The following is a 14,202-nucleotide window of genomic DNA, read 5'->3' as shown; positions in this document are numbered from 1 at the left end:
TACTGAAAAACCCACCACCGAAAACCCCACGGAGCACAGTTCTCCTCTGACACACACGGGGTCACCAGGAGCTGGAACTGACTTGGTGGCAACTTTTTTGTTTCTTTTTTTAAAATAGATGTTAACTAATTTTGTATCTAACTTTGCAATCTTATTCTAGCACCCTTTTTCCCACTGACAATATCAATTTCTCATGCCCTCTTTTAAACCAGCTCCATGATCCTTTGGGTTTCCTCATTAATGAGTTGAATATGTCTATGAAACAGGCTCACTGTACTTTTTTAAGTGTTTGGAAATAGTTCCGTGACCCAAGGGAGAGGTAATGGTTTCCTATTTCGGTTCTGCTTTCTCTCTAAAGGGAGGCGTTTCTAGTACGGGCAACATGGTCTGAGCACCGTCTCCAGGCACTTGCCTCCTCACAGGTCACCAGGATGTCTCACCCCTCACAGGGGACCCCGGTACAAACCACGGCACAGTCCGAGGAGCAGTGTTGAGGGGAGGGTCCAAGTGACAGAAGTTTAAAGGGCTTTCCATGCTCTGAGGCCATAGGCCCCTCATTCCATTGCCATCTCCAGTTGCTGTTTGCCTGGCTCTTGCTCCCAGGGTTAGAATCCCACCATCCCAGCATCTGGGGCTCACCACAGCCCACCCCACTGCCCCACATCTGCTAGCTGGGCTGCCCAGAAAAGCATTCCTTTTCAGACACCCACAAAAATACCTCATGGCACAGCGTGCACTCGGCTGAGGGGAGCAGCTGGTTCTACTTGAAATTGGGAAGCAGTCTCCCCACAGATGACACCCTCCCCTAACCCAAGAGCTCCCTTACCCATTTCAAAATAGTCAAGAGTCATTTTCAACCTTTGCTATGAACTGAAGGCCCTGCCAAGGTATTTGCTTTTTAAATCCTGTCTCTCTAAATCGTGGGAAGGTAGAAAAGCTTTGCCTCCTGTTGAGGAATTCCAGTCACCAGCCAGAAGCCCAGAAGAGATCTAGATCTGTTTGTTTGGAGGGGGCAACAGGGAGAGAGGAAATGAAAGAGATTCTTAAACTGATTTCTCATTTAGGGCGCCTTGGAAAGTTAGGTTGGCAGACTGTCTATTCATTGTGTACCCCAGCACCTTTCCTAGTCTGACACCTTCTCTCCAGAGTTTCCTGCTTTCTTAACTCTCCCATCCAAGTCTCTATCATGAGGTGGAGACCATAGGATAGATAGGCTTTTGGGTTGGCCAACCCTAGCCTGTTGTGCCTGCTCTGCTCCTTTGTAACAACAGACAGCTGATTGGTTGGGGCAGGCTGATTAGTAAATTTCTGGGGAAGGAAGTCATGAACTCCTCAGGAGTTTACATGCAAAGCTTCAGCCCTGGGCTTCCTAGGGTCAGTGAGTTATTCGGAATAGAGTTTGGTACTTCCATCCTCTGTGTGTGATGAAAATTAAATGCTCTCAGCACTAAACGTGACCTGGTACATACATAGATTTAAAAGAAAAAAACAAAAATGGGGCCTGCTTTTTTAATCAACAAGTTACTCAACATTTTTTGATCTCAGTAACTATGTTTCTACAATATCATTTTTTTATTACCTTCATTTTAAAAAATTTTTAACGTTTTTGTACAACACCATTTTTAACTATTTAATGACATTCCATCAAATGACTTTTTTACAACTTATTCAACCATGTTCAATATTTAGGTTTGTTGGGACTGCCTGATGGTTAGAAAGAACACAGTGGTGAACATCTCTGTAGTTAAATCTTTGCATCCACCATTATTCATCAAGATAAATTTCTAGGAGGGGAATTGCTGGGTAAAATGGTATGGGGCTTCCTGATGCTGTTTCTAAATTGCTCCCCAGAAAGGTTGTACCAATTTATGGGGCCACCAGCAGGGCAAGAGAGAACATGGCCCCCCTTTTCCTCACCAATACTAGTATTTTCATTTTTTTATTTTGCCAATTTGATAGACAAACCAACCAAACAACAACAACACAACAGTGTCTACTGTCGTTTAGTTTTGCATTTTATTGCTAATGAGGGTGAATATTTTTGAGGGTGTTGCTTGGTCATTTATGGTTCATTTTTGATGTGCTTGAATCATATCCCTTACTTATATTCCCATCGGTGTGTTTGCCTATTTTTTAATTGAATCAGGAGAACTCTTCATGGGTTTGATAAATTCATTTTTTATTGCAAATATTTTTCTTAGTTTATCATTTACCTTTTCCTCCTCCATCCCATATAAAAGCTTAAATATTACGGTCTCAAATCTGTCAGTCTTTTTCTTTATAATTTTCACCTTGGGGCTATGGTTGGCAACTCTTCTCCACTCCAAACTGATGTAACATATTTTTATGGTTTTGTTTTCCACACTTAAACCTTTAATCCACTTAATTTCGTTTTTTTTTTTTTGAGACACAACTCCAGCTCTTTCTTTTTAATGGTCTGCCATTTGTCCTGATAACCATTTATTAAATGACCCACTGCTTCATTGTTGGTTTTTAGGATGACACTTTGTCATATAACAAATTTTTACGTATTTAATCTGTTTCTAGATATTATGTTTTGGTCCATTAATCTATTATTATATCAATAATGAGCTATTTTAATAATTGTATCCTGATAGCACCTTCAAAGATGTATAAGGGAAATATCTCATTCTTAATCTTCTTTAATAAGTAAATAATAAACACACAATAAATGCATAAATGAATACTATTCTAGACCATTTATTCTTTCAAATAGACTTTACTTATTTTGCCAGATTTTAAAAGGTTCTTGTTGGTTGTTTGACTGCACTGATATTTTTCATAATACCTGCCATCATTACAATATTGATTCTTTCAATCCAGCAACATGTCTCTTCAATTATTTTTCCTCCAGTAAAGTTTAATTGTTTTCTCTAGTTTAGGTTTACTACCAAAAAACGTCTGCCTTGAACATTATGCTCTTTTAAGAACTATCTATATGGGATCAAATGGACAACAGCATCTCAAAAATTAGATAGAAACCATAGGGGGCAGTGAGTTTATGTCCATGAGGGAAGAACAACTCAGAAAAGGAGGCGAGAATGGTCGCACGACTCGAAGAGTGTAATCAGTGTCACTGACTCGTACCTGTAGACACGGTTGAATTGGTGTATGTTTTGCTGTGTATATTCTCAACAGTGACAACAAGATTTTTAAAAGTTCCCTTTCTCTATGTAGGTTGTTCGCATATCTTTTATTTTATATTTTTAGTTGTTATTACAATTTTTTTTATTATTTATTATGTTTTCTTACTGGTTAAGAGTATATAGGAAAGCTACCTGTTTCCTAGAGTTCCTCAGGTGATTCTCTGGGGCTTGACAGGTAAGCAATTGTTTGATTTATAAATAGTTAAAATTTTATCTTCTCCAGAAGAGGAAATATTCTTTATTGCTGTTGTTGTTGTTTGCATAGGCAAAGTACTTATAAGCAAAAAGAGGAAGATTATTAACCTTAATGAAAATGCCTCCAGCGTTTCACCGCCTTGTTATTATATGAAGGATGTTTGCATATATTAATAGTTTCCACATATTTGAGGAGTTTTGAATATCAGGACTGGATATTGAATTGCACTCAATGTCTCAGAGGCATCTATTGAAATGTTTATGTGACTTTATGCTTTTCAGCTTTCGAGGTGGTGAATTACATTAATAGATTTTCTAATACTGGGCCACCTCTCAGTAAATCATACTTAACCATGTTTTCTCTTGCTCTGTGATAGTTTTCTTAGATCTCATGTTCACTTCTAGAACAGCATCTGCAATTTCTCAAGAACTCCTTCTCTTCAGACCCCACAGATGAAAACTCCGACAGCACCAGCCCCTTGTCCACACATGTCATGGTGGCCACTGACGTTTCCATTCCTAGCACCACCCACCTTCCCCGGCCAGAACCAAGTCTACCCACACATGCAAGTCCCTCTTTGCTCCTGGGGCAAAGAGAACAAGCAAAGGCCTCTTGTCAATATTCCTGCGACCTCTCTGTCTGACCTAGGCAGTCTCTCAGGGTCCACTAGACTAACCGGAACAGAGGCAGAGCCAAGTGGTAGGGTTTTCTTGCCCTGAGCCCCTGGCTCTAGTTTCTTCTAAGAATTCTGCCTTAAGTTCTCTCCCCTGTTTACTGCTTTCAGCCATCTCATACTGTGTGCACCATGAAGAGGAGACTCCAAGACTCTGCTCCAGGCCCTGGGCAGAGATGAACAGGAGGCTTCTAGGTGAGGAGGGTCATAGTCAAAGAAGAGTTTAAGAAAAGCTGTAAACATCCTGACCGTGTGCCCCGGTCCCATGTGCCCTGCCTCAGCAATTACCTGGGGCCTTGAGTTCAGCATCAATGAAGGTGAGCAGTTCCTGGCAGATGCTACAGTAGGGATCAGGCCAGGTCAGGAACCGGTGATAGGTGCTGGCTGCCTTCCGAAGGAGATCTGAGTCAGGCGGGAAGTGTGGCGTCTGGGATGGAGAGAGGGCCGCAAGCAGAGAGGTCTGGATGAGAGAAAGCTCACTGATATGCTAGAGCAGGCCCTGTTCCTTTTCTGGAATGTCCCATAAAGGACAAACATTTCCCAAGACAAGGCCAGGAAGAACTGAAAATTATAGATGGGCAAAATGGTACCCAGGATGTCTGTACTCTAAGAACCTTGTTTTTACCAAACATCATTGCTATTCATTTTGGGGAATGGTCTTCGATGCCTAACCACCTTTATTTAAATATCCTCATAGAGGCAAATGTATATTCTTTGGGGGTGGATTGATTCTATGTACACGGAGTCATTCGGAATCACCGGTCTGGTAAATAAAGAGGGTAATCACATTGGGTAAAACTGACCATTGCAGTACAAAATAGGTGGACTATAAAATCTTTCCACAGAATCTCTCTCATGGCTTGTGAACAGGCTGTGACAGCGGTTCCTATGGGGAGCTCAGATACGCCAGGAACAATGGCATCTACGTGGGGTTACTAGAGGTCTCTCAAGATGGGTGCTCTAAAGGGGAAACAGACATTTTGCGGGTTGAAACCCATCTCAAGTATCATTGCTTGACAGTTTTTCTCCCTGTGTTTATCTCCAGAGGTGTGAGGGCTGTGTCCCCCACATTGGCGGTTCCCCCTTATTCTACCCTGCCTCCCCCAGCCTGGCCCATTCTGGAACTTACACAGAGGACAGTAGAGTAGAAGAGCAGGGCCAGGGGGGCGAGGAGGTCATAGGTGCCCTTCTCTTGGACCTATGGAGAGGACGGGAGGAATGGTGAGGTTCATTCACAGGGCAGCGCTGTCTTGTCCTGTTCCTTCTTGGTTTTTTTTGTTTGTTTTTGTTTTTAAAGTGAAAAGTAATGTCACCACAAGACAAAAAAATTTGGAAAATAAATGTAAAAAAAATTAGTGACTCACAATACCCCCCATTCAAACTCAATCTCAGCTAATATTTTCAACATGCTTAAACTTTTTTCTTTTTCCTCATGCCATTTTTTCCCTATGCGTTTTCTTCTGTAAAGTTATAATAATAGTGTGAATATTTTTACTCTTGATATCTCTTGCACATAATAAGTGAATTTCTGTTTTGCTACACGGTCTCTAAGACCATCTTCTCCACTCCCCTCCCACCCTGTTACACATTTATCCATTGTGCTATGAAAATTTTTTTCCAGAGTCTGGGGAGGCGGGGCCGAGATGGCGGACTAGGTGGACGCTACCGCGTATCCCTCTTGCAACAAAGACTCGGAAAAACAAGTGACTCGATCACATACATAACAATCTACGAACCCTGAACAACAAACACAGATTTAGAGACGGAGAACGAACAAGGAGGCAGCGATTGTTTTCAGAGCCTGGAGCCAGCGTACCAGTCAGCGGATTTTCTGGAAAAACTAATTTCCCAGTGATGGCTCGGAGACAGCAGTCCATATCAAACCACATAAAGAAGCAGACCATGACAGCTTCTCCAACCCCCCAAACAAAAGAATCAAAATCTTTCCCAAATGAAGATACAATCCTGGAATTATCAGATACAGAATATAAAAAACTAATTTACAGAATGCTTCAAGACATCAGAAATGAAATAAGGCAAACTGCAGAAAAAGCCAAGGAACACACTGATAAAACTGTTGAAGAACTCAAAAAGATTATTCAAGAACATAGTGGAAAAATTAATAAGTTGCAAGAATCCATAGAGAGACAGCATGTAGAAATCCAAAAGATTAACAATAAAATTACAGAATTAGACAACGCAATAGGAAGTCAGAGGAGCAGACTCGAGCAATTAGAATGCAGACTGGGACATCTGGAGGACCAGGGAATCAACACCAACATAGCTGAAAAAAAATCAGATAAAAGAATTAAAAAAAATGAAGAAACCCTAAGAATCATGTGGGACTCTATCAAGAAGGATAACTTGCGGGTGATTGGAGTCCCAGAACAGGGAGGGGGGACAGAAAACACAGAGAAAATAGTTGAAGAACTCCTGACACAAAACTTCCCTGACATCATGAAAGACGAAAGGATATCTATCCAAGATGCTCATCGAACCCCATTTAAGATTGATCCAAAAAGAAAAACACCAAGACATATTATCATCAAACTCGCCAAAACCAAAGATAAACAGAAAATTTTAAAAGCAGCCAGGGAGAAAAAAAAGATTTCCTTCAAGGGAGAATCAATAAGAATAAGTTCAGACTACTCAGCAGAAACCACGCAGGCAAGAAGGGAATGGGACGACATATACAGAGCACTGAAGGAGAAAAACTGCCAGCCAAGGATCATATATCCAGCAAAACTCTCTCTGAAATATGAAGGCGAAATTAAGATATTTACAGATAAACACAAGTTTAGAGAATTTGCAAAAACCAAACCAAAGCTACAAGAAATACTAAAGGATATTGTTTGGTCAGAAAACCAATAATATCAGATACCAGCACAATACAAGGTCACAAAACAGAATGTCCTGATATCAACTCAAATAGGGAAATCACAAAAACAAATTAAGATTAATTAAAAAAAAATAACAATACACATAACAGGGAATCATGGAAGTCAATAGGTAAAAGATCACAATAATCAAAAAGAGGGACTAAATACAGGAGGCATTGAACTGCCAGATGGAGAGTGATACAAGGCGATATAGAATGATACAAGTTAGGTTTTTACTTAGAAAAATAGGGGTAAATAATAAGGTAACCACAAAAAGGTATACCAACTCCATAACTTAAGATAAAAGCCAAGAAAAACGTAACGACTCAACTAACATAAAGTCAAACACTATGAAAATGAGGATCTCACAATTTACTAAGAAAAACGTCTCAGCACAAAAGAGTATGTGGAAAAATGAAATTGCCAACAACACACATGAAAAGGCATCAAAATGACAACACTAAAAACTTATTTATCTATAATTACACTGAATGTAAATGGACTAAATGCACCAGTAAAGAGACAGAGAGTCACGGACTGGATAAAGAAACACGATCCATCTATATGCTGCCTACAAGAGACACACCTTAGACTTAGAGACACAAACAAACTAAAACTCAAAGGATGGAAAAAAATATATCAAGCAAACAATAAGCAAAAAAGAAGAGGAGTAGCAATATTAATTTCTGACAAAATAGACTTTAGACTTAAATCCACCACAAAGGATAAAGAAGGACACTATATAATGATAAAAGGGACAATTGATCAGGAAGACATAACCACATTAAATATTTATGCACCCAATGACAGGGCTGCAAGATACATAAAACAAACTTTAACAGAACTGAAAAGTGAGATAGACACCTCCACAATTATAGTAGGAGACTTCAACACACCACTTTCGGAGAAGGACAGGACTTCCAGTAAGAAGCTCAATAGAGACACGGAAGACCTACTTACAACAATCAACCAACTTGACCTCATTGACTTATACAGAACTCTCCACCCAACTGCTGCAAAGTATACTTTTTTTTCTAGCGCACATGGAACATTCTCTAGAATAGACCACATATTAGGTCATAAAACAAACCTTTGCAGAGTCCAAAACATCGAAATATTACAAAGCATCTTCTCAGACCACAAGGCAATAAAACTAGAAATCAATAACAGAAAAACTAGGGAAAAGAAATCAAATACTTGGAAAATGAACAATACCCTCCTGAAAAAAGACTGGGTTATAGAAGACATCAAGGAGGGAATAAGGAAATTCATAGAATGCAATGAGAATGAAAATACTTCCTATCAAAACCTCTGGGACACAGCAAAAGCAGTGCTCAGAGGCAAATTTATATCAATAAATGCACACATACAAAAAGAAGAAAGAGCCAAAATCAGAGAACTGTCCCGACAACTTGAACAAATAGAAAGTGAGCAACAAAAGAACCCATTAGGCACCAGAAGAAAACAAATAATAAAAATTAGAGCTGAACTAAATGAATTAGAGAACAGAAAAACAATTGAAAGAATTAACAAAGCCAAAAGCTGGTTCTTTGAAAAAATTAACAAAATTGATAAACCATTGGCTAGACTGACTAAAGAAATACAGGAAAGGAAACAAATAACCCGAATAAGAAAATTTTTTTCCAGTTTATTTTTTGTCTTTTAATTTTGTGGAATTTTTTGAGGCACAGAAAGTGTGTTCGTTTTTCCCTTATGGGTTTTGCTTTTGCATGCAAGGATCATATACATATTCGTATATATTTTCTCCTTTTCTTTGAGGAAGCCCTGGTGGCGTAGTGGTTAAGTGCTATGGCTGCTAACCAAAGGGTCGGCAGTTCAAATCCACCAGACACTCCTTGGAAACTCTATGGGGCAGTTCTACTCTGTCCTATAGGGACGCTATGAGTCGGAATCAACTCGACGGCACTGGGTTTGGTTTTTGGTTTGGCTCTTTTCTTTGAAGCTTAATTTTCTTAAGTTTAAACCTTTAATCCATCTGGAATTTCAGCTGGTGTGTGGTGTTAGGACTCTCACTCTGTATTATTCCAAATGTTTAGTCAAGTTCCCCTAAATCATCTAAAATTTTTTACTGATTAGATTTTATTCTATATTAAATTTTGTTTATATCCTTGGATAACACCCATCATCTCTATTGGCTGTATAATACTCCTTCTGGTAGATCTCCATAATTTTATCATTTTAATTTTAACACGAGTTCATTTTCTTGTTATTTTATATGTTGTTGCAAAGAACATTTTTGTGCACATTCTTTTTTCTATAGTTTGGATCATTATTTTTTAAGAAGTAGAATCAATGGATCAAAGACTAAAAACATATATACGACCTTTGAAATGTACTGCCAATCACTTTCCAAAAGCACCTTGCCATTTCTAATATTTCGAATACATGAAAGTACCAGTTTCACCACACCGTTCATGGCTTAGTTATCATAACTTTTGCTAGTTTGCTAGGCAAATGCTACGTCTTTATGGTCTTAATTTGCATTTATTTTATTATAACTGAGGCTAAACATTTTTTATATGTGTTTACAAGTTCTATGTATTCTTTTGTGAATTACTTCTTCATTAGGAAAGCAGCGTTTAGATAGAGCCCAACACACCATACATATACACGTACCCATGTTTTAGACTCTCTGCTCAAAATGCTAAAGGTCTCTCAGTCCATCCGGGCGCTCATGGTGGCTGAAGACACAGGGAAAGCCCCAGCTTCTCTGCCGTGCCTGCTAACCTCAGCAGGCCGGAACTTAGAATTCTCCTTCTCTTTACCCTGAATAGATATATCCTCCATAACTGCTACTCAGTCCAAAACCTTCCCCTATTGCTACCTGGTACTTGGTCCTTTATATTTGGCTTTATAAGTTAAGCACTCCAGAGGCTCTTTAGCTCCTCTGTATTGGTTGGGTTGTGATCAGGATATAATAAACCAAAACCAAACTAACCCGCTGCCATCAAGTCAATTCCAACTCAAGGCAACCCCGTGTGTTATACAGTAGAGCTGCTCCATAGGGTTTTCTTGGCTGTAATCTTCACAGAAGCAGATTGTCAGGCCTTCCTTCTGTGGCACTGCTGAGTGGGTTCGAACCACCAACCTTTAGGTTAGTAGTCAAGAGTAAACTGCGCCACCCAGGGACTTTCCAGGGTATAACAGCACCAGTTAAATGGAGGTACCAGCATTATCACCTCGGGTGTCTTGATGAACAAAGACTTTCTTCCTATAGGAATAGCTACCTGAGAGAGAGAAAGTCATGTGCTTTCCCACTTAAGCTCTGTATTAAAAAAAGAAGAAGAAGAAAAAAAAAAAGCTTAAAAGAGAATTTTTTTGTGATAGCCAGAATCCTCTTTTGGGATTCACAGTTGTTCTAAAACCCCAGCCCAGCTCAGTGTTAAAGGTGCCCCTCTCTTTTAGTCACAAAAGCCTATTTATTAAACTGTGAGAGGAGACCTGTTTACTTTTCTGCCCTTTCCCATCAGTTCTCTCTTTTACTTCTTTGCTTTTATGGATCGTTTTGAGGAGAGGAATTCTGTCAAGCTTCCTTCATCCTTTTTAACCAACACCTTGATTCATAAGCAATGCCTGCCCTACGTATTCCTTGTTCTTGCCAAAGGACCACCCCCTTCCTCCAGCTACCTGTTGCCATCTGGTGTCAGAGGAGAGCTGTGCCCCATAGGGTTTTCAATGGCTGACTTTTCGGAAGTAGGTTGCCAGGTCTTTTTTCTGAGGCACCTCTGGGTGGACCTGAACTTCCAGTCTTTTGATTAGCAGCCAGGCACATTAGCCACATTAGCCACTTGCACTATCCAGGGACTACACCTCTTCCTAGAAACCTTCAGTCTATAAGCACCGCTGAACCAGAAAACTCACACCTTCCCAGTGCCTTTGCCAAGCTCCCCCGGTGGTCTGGGCACCCCAGACCTGCCATTTCTTGGGGCCTACTTCTCGACTCTGTGAGGCAGTCCCCACTCTGCCCTTCAATCCCTAACCTGCCCTTACCTCTCCAGTTTTCTTCAGGATCTGCTCAAGGAGGATAAGGAAGTGACCTGGGTCCCTGCTGACCAGCTCCTGTAGGCTCCAGCAGTTCAGACACAGCCCAGCTGAAAGGCAGAGACAGGCGAGTGGTCAGTTAGGGGTTTCTTTCAGCAGCCCTCAGGTGGGGGCGGGGTGAGGAAATAGAGGTATCCCTGGGGCTGTCCTGGAACATTCCTTTCTAAAGCAAGAGAGACTTGGAAAAAATGCTGGGCCAACCCTCAAACCTACCACATCCCATCAAGACATAACAATAAGTTTCCTGCACATACAGGGGGCTCAAGAGACAGGGATTGGATATTGCAGCTGGGGGCCCCTTGGAGGCCAGTGAGCCTGACTTGATTCTGCCCACCCTGCCTCTGGGGAGCACAGTTCTCCCAGCCTCACCTCCCTGGCTTTCTACAGCAGGTGCCGGGACCTACAGGTCCAGGAAGGAGGCAGAAGCTGAGTGCGCTAGACGAATAAAGGGGGCCACATGAGCTCTGCCCTGGAACACAAGGTCTGGGACAGCCCTGGAACTTCCCACGACTGCCTGGCAATGAAGCTCAGGAAGAAGCAGCTAAATTCATTTATATTTTAAAAGCTAGATGGGCAGTTTTTTACTTCGTAACTTCTCCAGGCTTTCCTATTTGGCAATCTCTATTTCTCTGCAGTCAGCAAGGGTAAACCCCTAAGAGTTAAAGGGATGGTCGTGGAGGACTCTGTGTGCATGTGCACGCGTGTGCAGGGGTGTGTAGTGGGAAGTGAAGCAGTTAGATGGAAGTGAAATGACCTTGAATTTCATGGGGCTACAGCTCCAGGCCCTTCACGTGCATGGGCTCCTTCTTTGGAAGGCCCCTAGCAACGTGTTCAAGTGGTGATAGGTTTTTCTAAAATTTGCAAAAGTCAGATTTTTTTATTCCTTTACTTAGTGAAAAACCCAGTTTACTTAATGATGGCACCCCAAATTCTATAAGCTTAAAAACCAGTTGCCATGGAGTCAAGGAGCTACATCACTTTCTGCACGTGCTGAGGAGGATGAGGAAGACAGCATGGGAAGGAGAAACCGCCCCATACCTAGGGCCTGCTCTACATCAGGTGCTGTGCTGGGACACCTGCACAGGTGAGGTTCAGGGGTTTCATCAAGAATCTGCTGGCAGCCGACCTGGGCCAGTGCTCACTGGTCCCTGAGGCTCCTCTGGGGCCTAGGAACCCCTCCCAGTTCCCTTGGACTTACCTGACCAGGAGGTGGAGCGGCGGCTGAGGCTGAGCCCGTGCAAACAGCGCTCCAGGGCGTGTTGGATACGGTCCTCCGTGCACGTCGTGGCCCCTGGCTGCATCCTGAGTCATTGCCTGCACAGGGGACAGACACCAGTCAGCCAGACGGATGAGCTCCTTCCCTGGAGAGCGCCAGGCTGGGGAGCACACGGTGCAGCAGGGCAGACGGCATGGGCAGCAGGCACTCACAGCTCAGTGCCATCTGTTTTACCATACCACGGTGCTGTGTGTACAGCCGCAGGGCCCTTACAGCTACCTTCAGGAAGCACCACAGCTGAGCTGCAGGACAGTGCACACAGTTCTAAGAAGTGAGGCATTAGGGATAAAAGCGAACGGGTAGACAGGGGCCTGCCTGCTCCCCAGGGTAGCGGTGAGTGCTACCAAGAGTCCAGGGAGTGCCTGAGAGTGACCAGACCCCTCAATGGGCTGGACAGAAGGGCCCCCAGGGGAGAATCAGAAGCACTTGGGGACTTTTCTTGAATGCTTCAAGACTGCATCCTCCAAGCCTCCAGGCCCCAGGGATCTTCTCAACGAGCCAGGCATCCACAGCTGGGGTGCTGGTGCAAGATGTCTTCCCGTGCCCCACCCCCACCCACCACACCCCCTGTGCGGGGTGCCCAGGTCACAGGCACCTGTTTTTTTTTCTGCCCAAACCTCCACATTTGCCATTCCTTTCCCTGATCCATGCCTGAGGCTTGGCAACATTACCAGCTATCCAGACATCCTGCCTAGGCCCTGTTCCTTGCCCCACTGAGGAGAAACCAGGGTGCTTAGCCTGGGCTGGGAGGCCACTGAGTAGCCTGGAGCAGCATAGAGGGAACTGTGCTAAGTTGAATTCTGAGAGCCTCCGGCAGGGCCAGCCCAAAATCTTGTTATGTGTGAGGGTCCCCGGGTCCTTCCAGAAGTCACAGCAGGCAGTTCAGCGAAACAATGAAACCTGGCCTCTGGCATCCAGCAGACTTAGGCTCAAATCTCAAGTATGATATTTGCTTTGCCTGTTGACTTTGGGCAAATTCTTTAACTTTCCCAAACCTCAGTTTACGTATCTGTAAAATGGGGATAACGATGGCACTAACCTCATAGAGCACTGGGAAGATGAAATGTCATAGCAGATGCACTAAGTAAACTTTCAGTACATGATAACTACCTTTGCCACAAACGCTGCATTCATTCGTTCCAGACAGACCCCATCTCTGGCCAGTCAGGCCAGGTCAGGGGAGCAACCCAAGGAAGTAGCGGTCCAGCTCTGAGGATCTGGTGACGGACCAGGAAACCAGAAGCAGAAGCACAGAGCTGAGCCATGCAAATGACATGCAAAAAGATATGAAATCCGAACTCGAACCAGCTGCATGGCCAGAGTACACGTAGGCCGCCACGTAGGCAAATCTTCCCACTTCCCCAGCTTGGGAGGAACTGTGCCAAATGAAAAATAAGCCCTTTGTGAGCTGTTCAGCATCATTTTGTCACTACCACGGGTGGCACATGCATCCTAAGGCGGGAAGGGTGGATATATTCATTTGTTCTTTCAAACACTTACTGACCACCTACTGTGTACCAGGCGTTAGTGATACAACAATGAATAAAGCGGCATGCTGCTTTAGGGGTGGAAGATAGACATTAACACACAAGAAAAAGGGAATCAGGAGGCCATACCTGCTATGAAGAAAGGTGATGGTGCTGGAAGGGGGAATAGTGGGGACCCACAATCAACGCCCACGGAAACAGCAAAGAAATCAAACGATGCATTGCATTGGGAAAATCTGCTGCAGAAGACCTCTTTAAAGGGTTGGAAAGCAAAGATGTCACTTTGAGGGCTAAGGTGCACCTGACCCAAGCCAGGATATTTTCAATCACCTCATATGCATGTGAAAGCTGGACAATGAATAAGGAAGTCCGAAGAAGAATTAATGGCTTTGAATTCTGGTGTTGGCGAAGAGTACTGAATACACCATGGACTGCCAGAAGAACAAACAAGTCTGAATTGGA

At 42.8% G+C, this 14,202-nt stretch overlaps 1 protein-coding gene across 3 annotated transcripts in view; it reads right to left on the bottom strand.

Moving 5' to 3' along the window:
• The window catches only part of PIK3R5 (phosphoinositide-3-kinase regulatory subunit 5), a 101,375-nt gene that overhangs the window by 25,847 nt on the left and 61,326 nt on the right, over positions 1-14,202 (bottom strand). For all 3 annotated transcript variants that reach the window (XM_049861254.1, XM_049861256.1, XM_049861255.1), the window contains exons 2-5: positions 12,176-12,291; positions 10,927-11,027; positions 5,166-5,234; positions 4,325-4,463 (exon numbers count right to left, since the gene is read on the bottom strand). In XM_049861254.1, coding sequence (XP_049717211.1) covers positions 4,325-4,463; positions 5,166-5,234; positions 10,927-11,027; positions 12,176-12,278 — 412 coding nt within the window. In that variant the 5' untranslated portion in view covers positions 12,279-12,291. The remainder of the gene's footprint in view (positions 1-4,324; positions 4,464-5,165; positions 5,235-10,926; positions 11,028-12,175; positions 12,292-14,202) is intronic.

Source organism: Elephas maximus, chromosome 19 (genome assembly GCF_024166365.1).
Source record: "Elephas maximus indicus isolate mEleMax1 chromosome 19, mEleMax1 primary haplotype, whole genome shotgun sequence".
NCBI lineage: Eukaryota > Metazoa > Chordata > Mammalia > Proboscidea > Elephantidae > Elephas > Elephas maximus.
Note: the sequence above shows the minus strand (reverse complement) of the source record. Positions and strands in the feature narration are given on the sequence as shown.